Raw genomic sequence first — 22621 nt, forward strand, 5'->3', positions numbered from 1 at the left:
GAAAGGGTCGATTTCTATTCATATTTTTATGGACACTTAGCCTTTCTCGATCGGATACAATAACTTTTTTTTTATTATTATTCCCCTCCATCCTTTATCCCTTTTTTCTTTCATGCTCTTCTTAAGACTTATGTCTTTTTTTTGTTTGTGGGCAACAAAAAAGTTAATGGCAAACACCGTCGTTGAAGAAAGGACAGTTGTTAGACGATGATTTCCATTAATCCTTTTATAAGATGAGGTATAAAGGTACGGATGGATGGATGGAGAGTGATCTGGTTTTATCTTGGGTGACAACTGACTAATTTTAATTTGATTGTGTTGGAGAGGCGACCCCGGGGGGTATATTGGTAGTTTTGAGGTTATGTTATGGTTTTTAAGGTTATAATTCATAATTTTGAGGTTATGTCAAGAATTTTGAGGTTATCTTAAGAATTTGGAGGTTATGATCCTATATTTTGAGGTTATAATGAAGAATTTTAAGGTTATGTCAAGAATTTTGAGGTTATGATCCTGAATTTTGAGGTTATGCTCCAGAATTTTGGAATTATGATCAGGAATTTTGAGGTTATGTCTAGAATTTTGAGGCCTTGCCAATAATTTTGAGGTTATGCCATCAATTTTGTTGTTATGATCCACAATTTTGAGGTTATGAACCAGAATTTTAAGGTTATGCCATCAATTTTGAGATTATGCTTCTGAATTTCAAGGTTATGATCCTGAATTTTGAGGTTATGTATCAAAAACAATGCCTGAAAACTCATGTGCATCTCGGGCTATTTCCCCAAACGAATCTCAAAATGATGGACATAAGTTGATCACTTCTAACTTGACTTTACTATGCGCGACGCGTGACAATCGTCTTCATAAAAGAAAGGTCTTCTTCTACTTCCAACAAGAAGCTCAAAAAAACCCTTTCAATTTTTATTTTTATATTTATTGCATTCATCAAAAGAAGAGAAAAATATATTTTTTAAGGGATATTGCCGCGTACACTTCTTATAGTCCCATCCGGTTATATAATTCAAAGCCATCCACACGTCTTGCCACTTCTACATAGAATAGAACTTGTCTCAGGAATGAAAGGTAGAGGAATGAATAAATTTTTATATCCTCACATTCAATTAAAATCTCCTCTTTGTCTTCAACAAAAACTAAAGGCGAAATAGAGGAAGGGACATGATGCATCTAATTAACATAAGTACGATGAACACGAGCTAAAAAAAAGATAATGAAATAAATTCTCTCTTTGACCCTACTTGATTGTCGTGAATGCACGTATTATATGTATATATAAAAAATTATTGTCTTTTGTTATTTGAAATACTCGAAAAAAAAATTGAAATTAAAGTTCGGCGGAACGGATTTTTGATGAATTTTTTGGTGGACAATGAGGAAGAGATCAAGGGATGGATGTTGAAATAGGTTTTAAAATTTAAATTTTAATTTATTTTGAATTTTGAAATTTTAAAAAATTTTAATTTTGAAATTTTAAAAAATTTTAATTTTAAAGTCTTAAAAAATTTAAAAAAATTATAAATTTGAATTTTGAAATTTAAATTTTTAAAAAATTGAAATTTTAATTTTTTGAATTTTTTAATTTTTGAAATTTTTTAAAATTTTTAAAATTTTTTAAATTTTTTTAATTTTTTTTTTTAAATTTTTTTTTTTTTGATTTTTTAAATTTTTTTTTTTTAATATTTTTTTGAATTTTTTTTTTGAATTTTAAAATCTTAAATTTTAAACTTTTAAATCATTTCCAATTTATAACCTCAAAAATCTCAAATTCTGATCGCTGGGACAAAAATGCGCTTAAGTCCCTCGATCAATAACACGAGGACTTTTGTAATTTTTTTTAAATGTTTTCAAATTTTTTCAAATTTTTTTAATTTTTTTAATATTTTTTTGAATTTTTAAAATTTTATTTGAGGTTTTTTTTTTTAAATTTTTCAATTTTTTTTTTTTGAATTTTAAAATCTTAAAATCTTAAAATTTTAAAGCATTTCAAATCCATAACCTCAAAAATCTCAAATTCCCATCCCTAGCCTGCAACTCCTTTTTTTGACAAAGATGAAAGGCATATTTCAAAAAAAAGCATTAGATGAGGGCTGCTTCCTCGTTCCCATACAATCATAATGTATTTTTTAATGCTGCGTCCGCGAGACCTTTTTTAAAAAAAATTAAAAAAAAATTTAAAAAACATATCCGATGCATCCGGTCATGCGTGATAAATGCAGTAAATTATTTAAAATTCCTTTCTCTATTCACCACGCTCATTTCACATTTATCCCCGCATATAGCATATATATCCTAACAACTGCAATAATAATAATCATTGAAAAACGATGGGAAGTGAAAGGATATAAAATCAGTATTATTGTTATGTGCGATGTGGTTTAATTAATAATTTAACCAAAAAAAAGGAACTTTTTTTAACACAATGGCATTATAGACCGCCAAATGATTTTTTTATGCTGTGCTGTAGCAAAAATTTAATTGCAATTAGAGCAAAACTGATATCGTACATCCCGATGAATGGTTCAATGGATGGAATATGAGGGACGTAATAGAAAAGAGAAATTGTTATTAAAAAAATTGTCAATAATATTCAGCGAACATGCTGAACATTTCTTTATTGTGCATTATAGGGGAAAAAATGATGTTGGATTGATAATGGACGGTGACCGTAAAGAGATTGAGATTTTTTCCTGTGTGTGGCATTGTTAAACAACAGATCATAAATGTTGAAATTTTTTGTGATTTTTACTGCATGTGGTTGGTACTGTAAGGTGGCAAATTGTTGGGATTATTGAGTATATTTAGTCAATTTTAGATTTTTAATTTTTAACGTACTTTTGGAATTTGAATTTTTAACGTACTTTTGGAATTTGAATTTTGATGGTTTCTTCAACATTGATTAACCGATTTTTGAATTTTGAAATTCAACGGTTTTCAAAAATTTGAAAGAATTTATTCTAAAAATTTAAAATATTTTTTGACCGTTAAATTTTCAAAAAAATTTTGACCGTTAAATTTTTTTTTGAATTTTTTCAAAAATATCTCCTAATTCTTCGACAACTTACAGTACCGACAATCAATAATCATCCCTCAAAAATCGCCTGTCTCTGTGGTTATTCTAACGACTTTAAAATCTTTTTTTTTTGCAATTTTTTTAAAGACCACAAATGTGTGGAACAGAACAGCAGACAACATATTGTGTAAACGATTAGCACCCTCGGATTTCCTTGTCTTCATTGCACTCCATGCCGACGATAATTTAAAATCCAAAGAGACAAGGCCAATTACACGAACAATTTTTCTTTAAAATATGAAATTTTGTGGGTGGAAGCAGCAAGCATAAGAAGCAGCATATCACGGGTGCAATAATAAAAATGAGGCAATATGATGCATGTTTTGTAAGATATTGTCAATATTTCATTCCTACTGTATATTTTTTATGTTCACCAGATGATTCCTTTATGCTACCGCGTACACAGGATGTACGCGCATTTTACATAGAAATTGTCACACGACAGAAAAGTGTTTCCATTGCCATCGGACGAGGACAATAAATGATACAACCGAGCTACTGATAGCCTCATAATCTGCACATGGTCTTTTTTTACACTTTTTGTGCTATATGAAAAAATTTCTTCTATCCATCGCATTCAAAAAGAGGACGATATGAACATATATGATGTCGTTCCACTGCTGCTGCTTCTATTTTATTCTTGCATGCAAAAAAGAAGCGATGATGAACGTTTCAGAATACAAATGAATATGAAAAGCACCAAAAGAACATAGAGAAAATTTTTTTTAAAAATGGAAACGCGCAGCATATGGTGGCTCCATATTTATAAATTTTCATATTTGCATTTTATTGTATATTTACATGGCTTTTTACAGAATTGAGCGCACATGAGTGAAGAAAAAGAAGACGAAGATGCGATGATAGAGAATGAAGATGAGGCTGGATGTGGAGGGGGTGGGATGGTATGGGGAGGTTGGGAAACAAAAGGAGGATTGTTGTGGTTCGTTATCATTGAATGTTGGTGTCCCTATGTGGTGATTTTGGTAGAAAGTTGCTTTTGATATTTTAACGGTCAAATCAGATTTGAATATTTAACGGTCAAATGAAATTTGAATTCAAAAAAATTGATTGAAAAATTTAACGGTCAAATGAAATTTGAAGTCCAAAAAGTCAGGTAAAAAATTCAAAAATTTAACGGTCAAATCAGATTTGAATTCAAAAAACCCACTTGAATTCAAAAAATAACCGTTAAATCCCCACAAATCACCCAAAAATCCCCACAAGGCATCAAATTTTCCATACATATATATTCATAAAAGAAATTGGCACATTCCTGGTCATTCACTTTCATTTCATAACAAGATGTTCCAATCTCATTTCATATTCCACATCCATAAACTTTACATACAGTAGCAATATTGCAGCCACCGAAGAGGATGATGAAAAAAAAAGAAGAATTGAAAGAAATTTACATGAATTTTTAATTGTGAAATGTCCATGTCCATCAATGTTGGCATCTATTCAATGTCATTTCTGAATAGCACTGAATAATGATGCAGGACATGAGACATTAAAAGGTGATTATCTATGTGCTTTGTGTAGCTCATTGTCGCTTCTGGACATTCAACCCCTTTTGCTTTATAATGTTGAGTATCATTTTAGTTTTGTACCTTTTTAACCATTGAGTGATTAGAGGAAGGACTCGTTGAGTTTGAAGGATGAAAAATAACGGATTTTTGAAATTTGAAAAATAACGGATTTTTGAAATTTGAAATTTAACGGTTTTCAAAAATTTGAAAAATTCAAAAATATTTTTAACGGTTTTTTATGAAACATGTCAAGCAACAGACAAGTGCTGGATATTATACAACATCCAGCAATTGCAGCAGCAATTAAAACGAGAAAAATCTCCTGAAAAATTAATGCTGTACTTATGCTGGACATTCGAAAGTCATTTACCATGCATGCAATTAATGCATGTGACTGTTTATCGATTTTTCTATCCTCCTTCATCCCTCTCGCTTCTGCACTCTTTTTTTAACCCCTCGTAACTTTTGCATACATCGTCGTCATGTCACAAGATAACAGAATCAACTCATATAAAGTCATACTTGAAAAATAAAGAAGAACTTACCACTATTTGTTGTATTTGATTCAGCATCAACAACATCAGCACGTAATCTTTTGAGTGGCGGTAATGAATGAAAGTCATCATCCGGACACAAGCTGGCATCATTGAGACGCTCTTGCTTGATTTCGACACTATCGCGTTTCTTATTGTCTACAACATTATCTTTACAATCTAATGATGGTGTGGCGCTGTCAGGTCGCTTAGATCCCATATCATTGTCTGTTAATGATAAGCAGATAATTACAAAATTATTTGTTGCCTGCAAATGACATTTAATGATTGCCAACTTACCTTCTGAGAGTCTTTTTGGTGTACTCGTTGATCCATCTTCGAGTAGATGACTTGATGGACTCGCAAGTGGTGGTGAATGAACGCGTGAAACACTCGATTTACGCGATATTGGTGCTGATATTGAAGGTCGTCGTGAATTTGCTAGACTTAATGGGCGTCCATCATCTGAATCTCTATCACCCGTTGTGCCTGTTATTATTGAAATATTCATTGAATAAGTAACAAATTTATCAATATCCATGAAATCTTGACTTACCTTGTGTATAGCATTGTCCATAATTCTCTTTATTGCATTGTAACACTTTGTGTTGGATGAATTTTACAATTTCGGCGAGTGCGAATGTTTTCTGACATGAACCGCACGTTAAAATGTCATGTGCTGGTTGTTCTCCTTCTCCTGCATCCGAATCTGCTGTGAAAAATAGATAAAAAGATGTTTGAGATTAATAAAATGCTTACTTTGATTGATTTTGTTTGATTTTAAGGTGAAAAAATTGTTGAAGAAAAATTTGAATTTTAAAATGTCGTTAAAAATTTGAATTTCAAATGTTCGTTAAAAAGATTCTTGAACTCTAGAACAAATTGAATTTAAATTTCAAAAAGCCGTTAGATTCAATCTTTGCTAGAATTCACATCCAATAAACCAGCTACCCACACCCAACAGTCTAAAAATATCCCTTAAATCTCGATCTCACTATGACACTTTTATTACCGTACAGCGTACTTATCCAACCATAATGTCTCTAAATGTCACTTCCTTCACACCATACTTTCACATTTGAAGGAAACAAATTGCTTTTAATTATACGAAATGTGTCGCAATTGACCATTAAGATGCTCGTGTAACTCATGGCTCTTATTGGATTCTAGTGCAGATTAAGTCTATAATTTCTGTTGTCGTTCCTTCTTTTTTCATTATAATTCAAGTGGGATAATAAAAATTTCTTGTGCTCGTACTTAAAATTGTGTATGGAAGGAAATGGCAAATGAAATTATTGATATTGAGTGTAGTTCTGGATATGCAGTCACTTCTTCATTCCCCTTCTTATGCATATTTATAGCCGTATTGTGGATGAATACGCACTTTATTAGAAATCTGTTTGAACTTAATTGACGTTCCAGCATTGGATTTTGTGTAAGTTATTACTGATTTATGTAAATTACTTTTTCTTTTGGATATCCACATCCACTACATTATGAAGAAGATGGCAATTGCGGACCCCGAAGAAAACGGAAAATCAATAAGCTAATCTTCGATGATTTCGGATGGCAATGAGGGAATGAGAATAAGAAGAAGAAGCAAAATGATGGTAAAGTAGTCGATGTCCCAAAACGTGACCTTTTGAATAAATGTCCTCCGTTGGTTCACAATCACATAATAAACACGGTTAATTTGATTTTCCGATCTCGAAGCAGACCTTCCTCAGCAGAAAACAGAAAATAAGAAAGATTACAGATTCTGTCCGTGATGAAAATCTGGGTGAAATTTATACATACAATGAAAGGAAAGGAGAGAGAAAAATTCCGATCAATGGACTGGCTGAATGGATGGAGAGGAAAAAAGTTTCGTGTAATCAAGAATTATGTCACTCATTCCACTGCTTGCTTGCCCTTAAGCGAATATTTATCCCTTTTTTGTAATGTCACAGGAATTTTTGAAGAAGCAGTTTTGTAGTTTTTTAGGTTAAATGTTAAAATGTCTCATAACTTTTGAATAATTGAGTGAATTGGCATCAAACCTTTTGTATTCGATGCTTGCCACTTTTTTAATTCAGGAATTATCCAGTTCTGATCTTAAAAGCATCAAATTTCCATAATATTTGAGAAAAACTTTTCGAGGTGGAGACCACGTGGTTTTGAAAAATATTCAAATTTCAAAAAACCGTTGAAACTTTAAAATGCGCGATAAAATAGAAAATTCTATAAATTTCAAACTTAACCATTTCTCCTGTCATTGCTCTCACACATCCATAGACAATATGACATATGAGTCACAAAAAACATTCAACGGACGAGATTAATCAGCACAAAAAACATTTCTTATCACACCAAAACTATCGACACAGTAATTTGATAAATGAATAACAATTGGGAATATCCATTGTTCAACATCCACAAAAAAAATATATATATTGCATAAAACATCAACAAAGACACATCTCATGGGCTCTCGGGCGATGTTTATCGATGCTATTAGTTCCCCGCTTTTGTTTTCTTTGTCTCAGGGACTTTTGCCAACTCAACGTAATGATGATGAACTGAATTTCTCTATTTTTGTTGTTGTTGCTTTGTCCTTCCACCCCAAATGAAGGAATTCTGTCGATTATGTCGATAGGGATTAAGGATATTTCTATTTGGTCGATTGGGAAGTTGCGTCAAATTTATTGAATTAATAAATTAGTCTTCCTTTAGCTGACAATAATCCCCTTGAGCTGTATTGGCAATAGCTAATAGAATTTTATTTTTTTTGGCAACAGAAGTCATGGAAGGCAAATGACCAAATGCTCTTTGGGAAAATTGGAAAAAAGGATTAATATTGGCTGTATAAATCCATGATTTATCATCTCCGACTGACTTTGAGAATTTCTCAATGATTCCGCGGTGCGTCAAACGACTATTTAACCCCTTATTATTTGCATAAAATGCATTTTGTTCAGCATTGCTGCCTTTCCAAATGCAAACATAAAGAGCGAATTGTTGTTTTACAAGTGGTGAGCGACATAAAAAAATAAATGTCAAAGTACTTGAGTACTTGAAAGGCAAATGTTGAATGCGAGAAGCATTTGTAAAATTTCGTGGGATATTGGAAGCTGCACAGAATCTTTTATTAGTTTCCTGTGCAAATTTTTTTTTTTATGAGAATTGAAGGAATTAGGAGAATTTTTTCATATTCAACAGCTGTTTTTATTGTTTTTAATATGCTGACTTTGTCGGTGGACTTCTTTTTTTGTGTGTACTTTTGTGATTGTTTTTTGGAAGTTATTGAAGTCATTTAATTATGTGAATTTTTGCAAATGTTTTTTTTTTTGCGTTTGGACTTGATTTTTTGGGTTTGAGGTTGGTGGTGGGAATGAGATAGAGGAGGTTGGGAGTGGGATTTTGGGAATTTGGAATGGAATTGTTAAAAAAAAAATGATTTTTTAAGGTAAAAATCCAAAAAAATAATAACCATAGATAATACCATTGTATATTATTTTATAATTTTTAGGATTTGAACCATTGATTTCTCAAATTTTAATGAAAACTTCTATTTTATACAATGATAAAATTTGACAAATCCTAAATTTAAGTTACAAAAATAATAAATTGGATCATTTATGTAGAAAGTAACTCATGGACAAACAGGAACTGATTAATCACATTTTGAAATCAATTTCAATTACTTTTTTGAAATTTTTTATAACTTTTTGAGGAATTTTGATCATTTTTCGACAATTTTAATCATTTTCATACCCTTGATCCCCAATCTAACTCATAATCCACTCCCCAACCTCCCCAACACCAGCACCAACTAATCCTCATCCTCATCCATATATCACTCATGTCCACATACAAACATAATCTCCAAACAAGATAACCATGAAGGCATAAAGACAAGAAGCAAGCAAATTTATGACAATTTAATTGCACAGCATCGATACAGTAAAGAGATTAAGTAGAATTGAGGGCGTTGAAGACAAAAAACAAGGAGGATATAAGATTTTACTGTAATAAATTGCCATTTGTTATTAATAAAAACATATTTTCAGATCTGTCGATAAAGGAATTGTTGAAGATTTATTTCCATAAATCCTTAAAGGACATAACATGTCTGGCAATGAATAATAAGTGAATATGAATTGGAGAGTGAGGAAGGCATGGCATGGCTGTCAATATAAGGGTTGAAATTAGCCTTTTTTTTATTAAAAATAATTCTCGGCTATTTCAGGTCCATGGCATCTGTCATAAAAATGAAATATCAGCAACGATGTAAAGGAAGCCTTTTCGATTATTTGTTGAATTGGAAATAAAAACGGAAAATCAACATCTGGCTTACAATGGCAGTAATGTCAGACTCTCCGCTCTAATTTCTTTTTTTTTGATAAATTATTTTTATTTCTATGCTGACTGCTGTGGTTGCTGCTGAATTTAAAATGACTTTTTGATTTCAATTTCTCATCCACAAAATAAAAACTGCATCGAATTGGAACTAATGTACTGCTACAGATTGGCTATGTAAGTCACAGCATGACAACTAAATCCCAAACTAATGGTCAAACTGTTTCCCCTCCCATTACATGCATCATCAACGAATGGCTTTAACTGATTGACGAAAAATGCTGACCATCACAATCACCATTGGTCAAGGCATGCGCGTCACACAAGGACATTTGTCCATGAGCACATATGAGTGGAGAGAATGAGGATAAAAAGGAATACAGAAAAAAAATGGAAAACGCCCTTTTCGTGTGTACAAAAAAACTTTTTTTCCTACAAACTGTTCGAAGGACGAAAGGAAAAGAAGAAGAATAAAAAAAAAGTACGAAAGGAATGGATAACTACCTCATATATATATATGAAATGGATATTGATTTTTCACATACATGTGAATGTCTGTATATCCGTTGGTTCTTTCATATCTATACATGATGCAAAAAAAAGAATCTGACTGGAGAATGGAGATATGTACTTAACATATTAATTTGTCGCAATTTTTATGACTATGACTACTTCTTCTTGTGCTGATCATCATCTCCACGGAATGAATTTTTATTATTCTGTCGATTCCTATTTTTTTTTTTGGAGCTTTTTACGACTTTGTTTTTGCACATGGATTACTTAAGCGCACACACAGCGATTTGCACATAAATTGGAATCCATTTCATCTTTGGTAATAAGAATCGAGAAAGGGCAATTGGCAATTGGATGGTTTGTGCTGTATTAAATGCTTTTTTTCCCTTCTTCTGTTTACGATACCGAAAAACTCATATCAAACTCAATTTACTATATTCGAGTAATGGTACGCAGAACTACAGAGTGAGTTGGATTGGAGATAAGCATCAATTGCTGATGTAATTGGAGCCAACGAAATCGTATTTGCCGTTATGTTCGATCGTAATCAACGAATGAGCATATCAATATTTTCTTTTATTAGACCGTAAGTATTCTGTAACAGAAATTAATTTTTAGCATGTTTTTCTAGGGGACATATGCGCTTTATTTGAGGTTTTGGATAGGGAAGTTATTATGATTGATGCTTGCCACTTTTTTGAAGAGAAGTACATCAAAAAAATGGAACTAAATGATGATTTTGACTGTAAAAAAGTCGAAAAACTTTTCGAGGTGGAGAAAATTTTTCAAATTTTAAAAAACCGTTAAAAATTTGAATCTTTTGAGACGCTTGAAAATTCATGATTTTCAAAGAATCATGTAACTCAACATCACAGACCATACTTGGCACTTTCCACAAAAATCATAAAATATATTTTTACAACTCGCATATAGCGCTCATAAAATTTCTCTCCCGACTGGTGCCATTAATATATTTTTTTTTTTGTAGTTTCATTTTCTGATGAGTTTTTGGCAATTTGTATAGTAATTGGGAAATTACAGTCATTGCTATTTGCTACAACATAAAATAATAATAATAATAATATTTGTATTTGAGAGAAAATTCACGCCACAGAAATGAGGAAAATTGCAATTTGGGCTGATGTGGAGTGGAAGTAGGAGAAGCAGAGGAAATAAAAGTTAATTTTCCGTCATTCGCTCCTCTAATTGTAAACAATTTGAATAAATTAACTCATTCTTGATGTGATAGGGAAATAGTTTATTGCGAAATTTTGTGGAAAAAAGTTCTATTCCATCCATAAATATCACGCATATCAATTACTGTTATATTGACATATAAAAATAGGGAAAATAAGGAAAAACATAAAATAATAGAAATTGTCTTCGGAATTCGAGGATATACATCCATCTGTAAATAATCATAAGTCATTGAATTCTGATTCAATTTATTTATCATACATGATATATGCATGTATATCCATCGCCCTATTCCGATTCATGACCGCAACATTTTCTAGATAGATTCAGTAAATAAATTTGATTAGGATGAATGTGTAAATGATACTGTCGAAGAGGACATTTGGCTTATTTATTTATTTATATTCCAATATATACTGTTACATCCTGGACGATTTGCAAGGCATAAACATAATAAAAAATATATATTTATTCTTGGGAATTTTTTTTATGTTTTTTTTTATATTTTATTGCTGGAAGCGATTTGTGCCTTGTATTTCTCATATTTTCCTGATTATTGAATAACATTACATTGTGGGATGATGACGTCGATAGAAATTGTGGAAAATTTTCCGTTTATTATTGAAATGAGGTCAAATTTTGTTGGTTTTTGTGAGGGTTGTGGATGAAGGATTATTTCATGTTTTCAGCAATTAGGTGTTGTTTTTACAGTAAAAAATGTTTCTAGAAGGATTTGAAATTTAACGGTTTTTTTGAATTTGAATTCAAAATTTGAAATTTTTTCTCCACCTCGAAAAGTTTTTCGTCAATTTTGACTTCAATTCTCAGATTTACAGCCAAATATTGATCGAAACTCATAGAAAAAAGTGGCAAGAGTTGTTCATAACTCAATAGAACCAACAACACAACTCCAATCGTCAGTTATGAATCAAAAGCTTATCTCAACTGCCAAATTTGAATGACAACTGTTCATAATCTGAACAAATACACAACAAATGTCAATAAATTGAGGGTAAAAGTGTAAAAAAGAAAGGCGTATGTACAAATTGATTGACCAGCATTTGCCCCGAAGCGGACTTGAAATACATCCGAATTATTTCATCACATATTTCAATTTAAAATTCACCTCTTGTTATCACCAGCAAGTAAAAAAGGGGGGAAATTGGTGTCGCAATAAAACACGTTGTTATTTTCTGTGAGAAATTGTCGTCTATATCGTACAAGCCATGAAAAAACAATTTTTTTTATAATCATAATGCAAATATTTGAATTTCATTCGTAACTGTTATCACTTAGCTTGGCATGTTAGCGGACATTTGTGTACAGTTAATGTTCTGACTCAAACGTGTGAGGTAATTTATCAAGCATGTTCAAAATGACTTTTTTTGGAAAATCCACTGTATGTCACAATATAAACGTTTTGTGTCAAACACAATCCCCGAAAACAAAATAAAGTCATTCGTTATCATTTCGAGGGCGACACACAAAAAATAGTAAAATAAAAAATTGTTAAGCAAACATGAAATTAACACAATTTTATTTTTTTTGGTCATAAAGTCAATAGACGATTGCGTATATGGAAATGATATGATCCAACCAACCCCAGTTGGAATGATATCTCATACGTTATGACAAATGATGGTGATACAATTAATATTTTGTGAATATTTCTTTATTGACTGAGCGTGTACACTGAAAAAAACTGGAACAAGGTAAATAGACAGTGGAATGTTCAACTTGCGCTTACTTCATCTTAGTGTCTACATCTTCTTAAAACGTGTGTTTACAGTTCTATATCAGCAGCATCATTGTCATACTGATCCGAATTTTGTGTGCTAATAGTCTGGAGATGTTGAAATTATTAGGAAATTTCGGAATAGGGAAATGTGAGAATTATGAGGTAATTTATGAGGGGTCTAATGAGGTACTGGATTTATGTGTGAATTTTTGGTATTTTTAGGGGATTTTTTTTTGTCAAATTTTCACTGATTAATTTCACTGATTTTTTGCATTTTAATGTTCAATTCCTGATCATCCAACTCCAAACCCCCCAATACCCTACCCCCTTTCAAATTCCAACTTCCAACATCTCCACAGCTCTCAATAATTGTTCAATAGCAAGGACATTTTGTGGCTTTTACTCTCATGTTTTTTTACTATAATGTTAGACTTACGATTATATGAACTAAATCCAGCATCGTCGCTTGTCGACAACATCTTTTATGCAAAAATTAAACCGCACACATACACAATAGTCAACCACTAAATGTTCTTCACAGTTCTTCAATTTTGCGCAAAATTAAATTAAATGTCAATAAGAATTGTTTTTTTGTAGTCAGTTCATTTGACCGCACGGATGGGTTTTGTGACTGTTTTTTTTTTAATTTTTTAATATTTTAAATTTTTTTTAAATTTTTTCAATTTTTTCTAAATTTTCAATTTTTTTATTAAATTTAAATTTTCAATTTTTTTTTCAATTTTCAATTTCTTTCAATTTTCAAGTTTTTTTTTCAATTTTTAAAATATTTTTAACTTTTTAAAATTTCAATTTTATTTTTTTTTAAATTATTAAAATTGAATTTTTGTAGAATTTTAAATAATTTTTCAAAATTTCAATTTTTCGAATTATTTTTTAATTTTTTCAATTCCGGCTTTTAAAAAAATTATTTTTTTTTCTCACAATTTTTTTTCGAAAAAAATAAAATAAAATAAAAAAATCTCTTCTATACAGCAACTTCGATGTTGATCCTCCGATCGTCCGAATTGCACTAAACAGTTTGTTAGAAAAAAACAATTTTTTGAGCCCTCAGAACTGTTCTCGGTCAGGATAGAAATCTCATTCAAACGAGGGGTGACACGAAACAGAAGTAGAATAAAAAAAAACTATTTTCGGAACCCTCGATATGAATGAGAGAGAATGAGAGAAATGCAAAAAATAGAAATAGAAGTAAAAAAAATTAGGGCTCAGGTAAAGTAAAGGAAATTTCCTTGCAGGTAGACGATCTGGTCCGTACAGATTTTTTTTTGATCCTTTCTTATAATATCTAAAAAAAAGAATATCTTCACGCACAATAAAGGGGATGGATAGACGGATGATGATGATTTTTTATGGGGTGCGTGATTATTTTTTTATATATTTAATTCAACGTACATTTGATATCCCTAACATTTCTTCTTCTTCCCCGTTGCCTTTTTTTTTATTCCTTTTGTTCTTCTTCTTTTTTTCTTAAGAAAGTCTCACATAACGGTAGTTTTTTATGCATATGCATATCTCATGTACCCCTAAACAAATTTTTTTTTTCACATCACAATCATTCGAGATGAAATTTATTATTATTTTAATTTTTTTTATGCTGTTTCTTCCCATGGATGGGATAAAAAAAAAATGTGTACGCATCTTTAATAATATGATCTTCATGAGAGTCTCAGACCGTATGTGTGCGTGATAAAAAAAAAAATCTGTTGCATAAGTAATTTAAAATTTATGCAATTTCAATGCTGAACAATAGAATTTATGAATATGACAAGGATGCAATTTACTGTTATGTATGTAATTAGATTTATTCTAAACATTGAGTATATATGTTGAATAAACTAGAAATGGAAATTAATTTAATATTTATTATTACTAGTTCGTCCACCTTTTTTTTACAATTGAAGTAAGGAAATAAAGTTGAGGAACCGGAAAGTTCTCAAATTACGCAGTGAATTTATAATTAAGAATGTGGATAAGGAGAAAATCAATTGAGGAGTTTTTGGCGGTTTAATTGAAGATTGTGGAGTATTTTTTGGGTGTTTTGGAAGTATCCTGATAAGCTAAGGAACATGGAATAGGATGGTGATGAAGGAATGCCAGTTAGATGTCGAAACTGATCATAATATTGCAACTTTTATTAAGCATTTTGTCATAAAAAACTCAAGTTTGAAATGTAAATTTTAAGTTGTAATTGAAAGATCTTAAGTTCGAATCTTATTGTGGACTTTTATAATTAGTATAATTTTACATGACTCAATAATATTTTTTTTTAAAATTTTTTTTGATTCAATATTCTGGGAATAGAAAATAGTTCCAATTTTTTTGGACTTCTTTCTCTTTAAACTGCAATATCATTTGAAATTTGCCAATTATTTGTAGGAATTAGAGTCATAAGAGCTGCAAATTAGCGATGAATTTTGGGTTGAATCTTAAAATTTATTGAAATTCCAAGGTTCAAATCCTACCTAATTTCTCATAATTCATGAGAATATCCAGCATCAAACTCCAATTCCTTTCCATCACCAATCCCAACTTATTTTCCATTATCAATCACCCATCCCATTGTCACCTTCATAAGAATATCCATTAAACATATTTTTTTTTTTTCATAATTTTTATGTCTATTAATGAATAGATTCATGCCCTATAAATCACCATCCAATAACTCTTTTACGATCATTCATTATCATCATTCAAATTGAAAAAAATACAGGCAATAAAGAGGTACACAACAGAATGGGAAAAAACAAGAGAGACAATGCCAAATGGCAAATATGCAATTAAGCCTTTTGCTGTTTATCGGAAAGTTTCTTTTGAAAACTTGACAAAAGTATGGAAATACGTGTGAGGTGGCACCACAATCGCTCTAATTATTCCATTAAAATTATTGTCAATTGTTTTGCTTTATAATAATAAAAAACTATATCTATGACAGCAATAAAGCGACAAGAACTTCAAAGACCTTAAATGCGACAAGAACATTAAATATGCCGATTGCCGATGTTTATTGATAGCAAATGGAAATTCATTGCTTATATTCACGAGCATATTTTTTTTTTGCAGCATGAAGAACGCCCACATTTGTGTCTAATGATGGACATATGAATTACCTAAGACTCGATTGCTTTATTACTTTATTGTTTATTTTCATTTTCGATAATTTCTCTCGGCATGCCATCCAATTGTCCAAATTTTTTTTTGTATTGGATGCCAAAACTAATTGCAGGACAGAAAAAGGGACTCCAGAAAAAGAAGGACTAATTAGCAAATTACTTTATGATCTGTTTATGAAAAATATTTGTTGTTCGAAGTTTGTTTTGAAAATATTTGTGGTTTATGCTGAATAGGAATCCCACAGCTTTTCGGAGGCATGTTGCAATAAATGTTCCTTTCTTCTTGTTCCTTTTGTTTCTCTCTGCCTGTTCCTTTATGTCTTTTTTTTCGTGATGAGTTTATTTACTTGTTTTTATTTTTATTTATTTGGCAAATCTCTTCTACCTTCCTTCTTCTTTTGTCTTATCTTGTAGCATTTTACGTAATAATTTCAATCTTCTGCCTTGCTCATCTTTCTTATGGACTTTTTGTAGGTCACAAAAACATGAAATAGAAATTTTTTTACAATAGGACAATAACTTAATGTTATTTGAAGATTAAGTGATGAAGTTACTCAAATGTTTGCTAATTTGCACGCAAAATTGATAGAAAATTTAACGACTTTTTGAAATTTGAATGAAAAAATTTTCTCACTTCGAAAAGTTTTTCTTGATTTATTTGATCAAGTTAGCTTTGAAAATTATTCTTTTTAATAGTTCTGATAGAAAAAAGTGGCAAGAGTAGAACAGAGAAGATTTCAAGTCAAAATCTTGTTCTAACCTCAAAAAATTTCAAAAATACCCAAAACCACGTGGACAAACCAGCGTAAAATCCATCAAATCACTCAAAAATTATGCATCAAACATCATCAATCATATGTAACATAGAAGATGAAGCATAAAAACTGTCTTTCTCGTGAGACATGCCAGAGACATTGGATAATCGTCATCTATTGTGAAAGTAACATTTGACCACTCGAGAAGAGATGCTCATTGTGTTGTATTCAAATTATTTTAAAGCATTTTTTTTGAAGCAGAGCAACAGAGGAACAAGAAGAAGATGAATAAAGGCAAGAAAGTCATTATTCTTTCAGCTTTATGCCATTCGGATGGCTTTTGTCGGAACATTTAACTTTGTTTTGTAGATTTTTTTCTCTGTTCCTCTCTGTGTCTTTTTTTGTTGTGCTGCTCAGAGAACTTCTTTATGCAAATTTCAATTTCTGGCTTGGGAAAATTGCACTCATTATAAATGAGATTTAGCCGGCAACTGGCAAACTGGCAATGCAATGCATCATGCTGTGTGTATGGAGACTTCAAGACATTATTCGCGTAGTTAGCATGCAATTTACTTCTTCTCGGACTACCAAGTCAATGGATAAAGATGCGATAACAGCGATAATGGTACATTGATTCTTAATGCCGATTATTCTACTTACTCATTCTTATTATTATTAATATGAACGTAAATGAACATTAAATTGGCTTATCTGGTCACCCAAAGTAGCATAAAAGATCAAAGAAGAACAGCACAAAAAAAGTATATAGCATACGAGAAAGAAGTTAAATGGAAAATTTATAACTTAATTAAATGAATTTGATGTCACTAAATAGATTCGCTGATATGCGAGCAAAAGAGCAGCGCGACTTGTTATGTTGAATCGGCTCGATAATTTATTATGAAAATTGTGAACAGAGAAATTGTGCAGTTTATCTATCCATCATTGAATTTAAAAGAGTAAATATATAAAATATATTAAATCATTTTTTTTTATGCTGCAGATGTAAGTGCTGCTGATTCTTGGTTTGGAGGCTTAGGGGTTCTGGGAGGTAGATTTTGAGGTTATGTTTGGAATTTTGAGGTTCGATTCCTAATTTGATCCTTCAAATCTCATGAATATTGAGGTTATGTTAAGGACTTTGAGGTTATGTACCCAAATTTTAAGGTTATATGCCTAATTTTGACAACTAAATTATAAGCTCGAATTTTGAGGTTATGTACTAAATTTTGAGGTTATGCTCTCGAATTTTGAGGTTATATACCTAATTTTGAGGTTATGCTCTCAAATTTTGAGGTTATATACCTAATTTTGAGGTTATATTCTCAAATTTTGAGGTTATGCTCTCAAATTTTGAGGTTAAGTTCAATTCTAAGCTTGAAGCTTGAGCGTGAAAACCCCTAACAAATCCAACTACATACACCCAATCCATAAATAAATCCAGAAGCGTAATCAGATGAATGTATTAAAGCCTGTCTCTGGCAGCCACTGCTGTTACTATATCACATTCTCGTAATCTTAAAAAAAAAAATAATATATATTTATGTTAAGAGACAGCAAACAGACCAGAATGAAATGAGGATGAGGATGAAGAAGAGAACAGCAGAAGAGACACAATGTCAGATGATTGTGCATGACATCGAATATCACAGAAGGCTCTCTCGCGGTCAACTTAACGTAATACATATATATGTGAATTGCGAAATGACAATAATGAGGCAGAATGAGGAGAAGACAACAAAAAAAAATCAACAAAGCGCTGATCTTTATCTTAACTCGATTGCCTGACTGCATGCATGCGAAGATGAATGTCTGATATGAGTAAGAATGAACAAAAAAAAAAAATCAGAATTGACCATCTCAACATAACCGCAGTCATGTAATTTGAGGGTTGCCATTGGCATATGAGCGTGGGAGCTCTACTTTTGATTTGGCATCGCTTGACTTGTACTTTGCCAACAGTACCAACAATCGTAATGATGCATAAATCGCTCATAGTTTAATACTATGTGGGTTCTGACACTTGATCTCTGCCTCATTCGGGCGCTTTTCTTACCGCAAAAAAAAAATTTATTTATGCCAATAGATGAATGAGAAAGAATTGCAATTGCATGTGGACAGATCTTTTTCAATTTCATATGTTATTGCGATTGTCTGATCGTTTGGCAATTTGATCACACAAAATACCCCGCGTGCATTCAATTCAATAAATTTTTTTAGCGGATCTTTTAGAGAAATTTGTGGGAAAATTGCTGGTGTTGTGACTGAGTGCTGGCTTGTGAGATTCAACTAGTAATTGCATGATATATCCTCAAAATCAGTCAAAAAAGTGAACTTTTATGATTTTTCATACAAATCTTATACTTCACAAGAGAGTGCAGAAATGAGTTTCATTAATAATTTTTGTGAATTTTTCAAAGGTTCAAATCTCAAAAATATGCGCACTAACAGTTCACATCATTTCTGACTTATCATATCCATCGACAGTATTGAAATCGATCGGCACAAAATGCAAAACTATACAGACTTATGACAGCTTTGTGCGGTCAATTAGGAAATAGAAAAGATCAATTTTATATGATTTAGACGTCATTTGAGATTCAAAATGTATAAATGAGAGTTCCTTAATATCCCACAATTAATGTCAACATCACAAAATATCATTTTCTATTTTCAAAGTGGCATGAGACACAACATTAATATAAACATTTAATTTCGCATTCTCAATTTTTTTTTTTATACTTCTTCCTATATCGTCTCATGTCTTGAAACATCGCATTAGAGATGCATAAATTTTCTAATGCATTTAATAAATTTTTTTCTATTTCTTCTTGTGCTTCCACATACACTAAATGTACCCGTACTTATGCCATCATCATCATTATTGCCATTTTGAAGATCATCAGTATGCATCTCTTGAAGTTCACAATCGTGCGCCACTGTCAATAATAGTTGAATATTGTATTAAGAGTAATAAACATAAATTTCTTTATGGATTTATTTAATGCAAATAGACATAAATATTTGTGGATTGTTGTAACGGATTTATTTGATTTGAATTTTTTAACGGTTTTTGAAAATTTGAACTTTTTAACGGTTTTTTGAAATTGGAATTTTTCAATGGCTTTCTGAATTTTAGAAATTTAAACGGTTTTCAAAAATTTGAATTTTTAACGACTTTCAAAAATTTGAATTTTTAACGGCTTTCAAAATTTGAATTTTTTAACGGTTTTCAAAAATTTGAATATTCAAAGCATGATTGAGCAATGAATTGCTGTGCCTTTATTGACTTTTCATTACAGGAGTTCAAGCCTTCAGACCCCAATTCAATCCATTTAACCCACATCCCAACAAAGTTGCAAGCAATACCGAGAATACATCCAATTTCCATCCACATTATAAGCATCATTAATCGTCAAATGATTCTATTACCTCACAATACAATTCCATTAAATCATTCACTGATGTTTCTCCTCCATATGTCTCTAATAATTACTATTTTGAGTCTATGAAGCCCTTCTTTAAAGCCTCAACATTTAATGTTTGATCCAATTTTAATGCCGCAAAAAATTGCACAGTCTTATGTAAATTTATTTGTATTTCTCATTCGGTATATTAAGCATCAATGATTCGGTAATTGGCGCTCACCTCTGCTTAATATTCTGTTTCTCTCTCTCATCTGAACTGCATATACATATGCATTAACTTGGGGTTTGTACGTCAGTGATGTAAAAGGGTTTGGTGCTGTATTGTGGATCAATTGAGGAACTAGAGAATGAGGATGACTAGCCCAAAACCCTTCAATTCCCAAGTGACGTAACTGGTGGATGCCCCCCAAAAATAAAAGTGGATTGATTGCAAAATACGCTGGAATTGGATGAGAAATAAGTAAAGGCAGAAGTGAATTGTATTAAGAGATTTTTAAATGCTTTTTATGGCTGCTGTACTGCTGTACTATTTTTTTGTGTTTGGTACTCTGTATTGCATTTTGGATTATATGCTTCCTATTAGTTAATAAATCATCTAATTGTAAACGTTTATGTTGCAGCAGGCATTAAATTGTACAATTGCTTAGCTTTCGGAAACAGCCGAGGCAGCATAAAGGAGAAGAAAAAAATATTCTCACGATATACATTCGCTGTGCGGATAGTCAGGCGCACTGACTTTAATATCAATTAACCGAAAAAAAAGTGAGTTGGAGTTCCTATTGCCGATCAATTTTGTGTTTATGAAAGGATTTGTCAAATTGTGGCATAAAAATGAGAATTGACAGTCGAATAGGAATTATTGTAATTAAGCATCAGCATCAGCATAAGGAGGATGGATTTTAATTGGACAATAAAATGATTATTCTTTTAATTGCTTATTGATTACTTAATCAGCCTGCAGTTGAGACATAGACTCTCTGTGTCATAAATCTTATGCAATTTAAGTGAGCATAAATGCTAGTTATGGCATATTTTAAGGCAGCATCACAATTGCTCATCGGCTCATTGCTTTAATTATTGTTTATTCTAGAATAATGTGCACATAAAAATTAAGACATTAAAGGCTGGTTGTGTAAGATTATTGGTTATTGGGGATGGTGGGATGGATTCATGTTTATGCAAATTTGATGAGTTTTTAACGGTTTTTGAAAATTTGAATTTTTAACGGTTTTCAAAAATTTAAATTTTGTAACGATTTTTGAAAATTTGAATTTTTAACGGTTTTCAAAAATTTGAATTTTTAACGATTGTTGAAAATTTGGATTTTTTAACGGTTTCCAAAAATTCAAATTCCCTAACTACTTAATCATGCTAAATCCAGCTCCAATCTATCAATAAAACTGCATTATTCTTCCATCTTCATCCATGACATTTAAGAAGTAAGCACAAAAAAAAGCAATAAAAACCCAGCGAATATCATAAAAAAGTGCATTAGGTTAAGTCTATCCAGTCTCAATTTTCGATACTTCTTATTTTAAATAATGAGAACTTTCTCACCAATTATGCTCGTGAAGCTGCAGCCTGAACAATTTACCTTCTTTTTATTGTTCATCGTCCGAAGTAAAGTCACATGGAAGTAAGTTCCATTGAATTGCATTTGGCAAGTAACTACTTACTTTCCATCCGAAAACGGAACAACGGAGATTATGAAGATGAGGATGGTAATAATAACAACAAGATGATGAAGAAAGTGCATCGCAATTCACATCTGGAAACGAGCACGTCGTTACGTTTAAAGTTAATTAATTAAGACGATAGCGCAAGACGATGCCAACAAATGAAAAACAATAATAATAAAGATTAGTACGAGAAGATTATCGCTCTTTTGCGTTTTTTTTTCTTACTTCTACCTTCTTCTTTTTAAGGCACAACAGAAAACAAGATGCGATATGTTGCCTTGTTCTTTACTTCTTGTTCCTTGTTTGAGGTAAAGTGGCTTTTTATTCAATATTATGTGTGCTTGTTTGATTTATTGAGGTGAATTGGATTGACTGTTTTTTATGTTTTTGAGGTTAAGTTGATACTTAATTTGAATTTTGAAAGTCCGTTGGAATTCAAATTTGAAATGTCCGTTAGAATTCAAATTTGAAATGTTCACTGAGAGTTCAAATCTCAAAATTCGTTGAAATTCAATTTTCAAAAATTTGTCAAAATTCAAATTTCAAAAGACCGTTAAATTCAAAAATTGAAAAGTCCGTTAAAATTCAAATTTGAAATGTTAGTGAGAGTTCAAATCTCAAAAGTTCGTTGAAATTCAATTTTTAAAAATTGTAAAAATTTAAATTTCAAAAGTCCGTTAAAATTCAAATCT

General features: G+C 31.2%; 1 protein-coding gene across 2 annotated transcripts in view; it reads right to left on the reverse strand.

Moving 5' to 3' along the window:
- The window catches only part of Cph (BCL11 transcription factor chronophage), a 54646-nt gene that overhangs the window by 9555 nt on the left and 22470 nt on the right, over positions 1-22621 (reverse strand). Inside the window, exons 2-4 of one of the 2 annotated variants that reach the window (XM_070635306.1) lie at positions 5707-5859; positions 5451-5639; positions 5163-5378 (exon numbers count right to left, since the gene is read on the reverse strand). In XM_070635306.1, the coding sequence (XP_070491407.1) occupies positions 5163-5378; positions 5451-5639; positions 5707-5859 (558 nt within the window). Of the gene's footprint in view, positions 1-5162; positions 5379-5450; positions 5640-5706; positions 5863-22621 lie in introns of both variants that reach the window. The other variant, XM_070635305.1, reaches the window with a different exon arrangement.

This window comes from Chironomus tepperi, unplaced genomic scaffold (assembly GCF_022539635.2).
Source record: "Chironomus tepperi strain 1889 unplaced genomic scaffold, CSIRO-AGI_Ctep_v1 contig_88, whole genome shotgun sequence".
Classification (NCBI taxonomy): Eukaryota; Metazoa; Arthropoda; class Insecta; order Diptera; family Chironomidae; genus Chironomus; species Chironomus tepperi.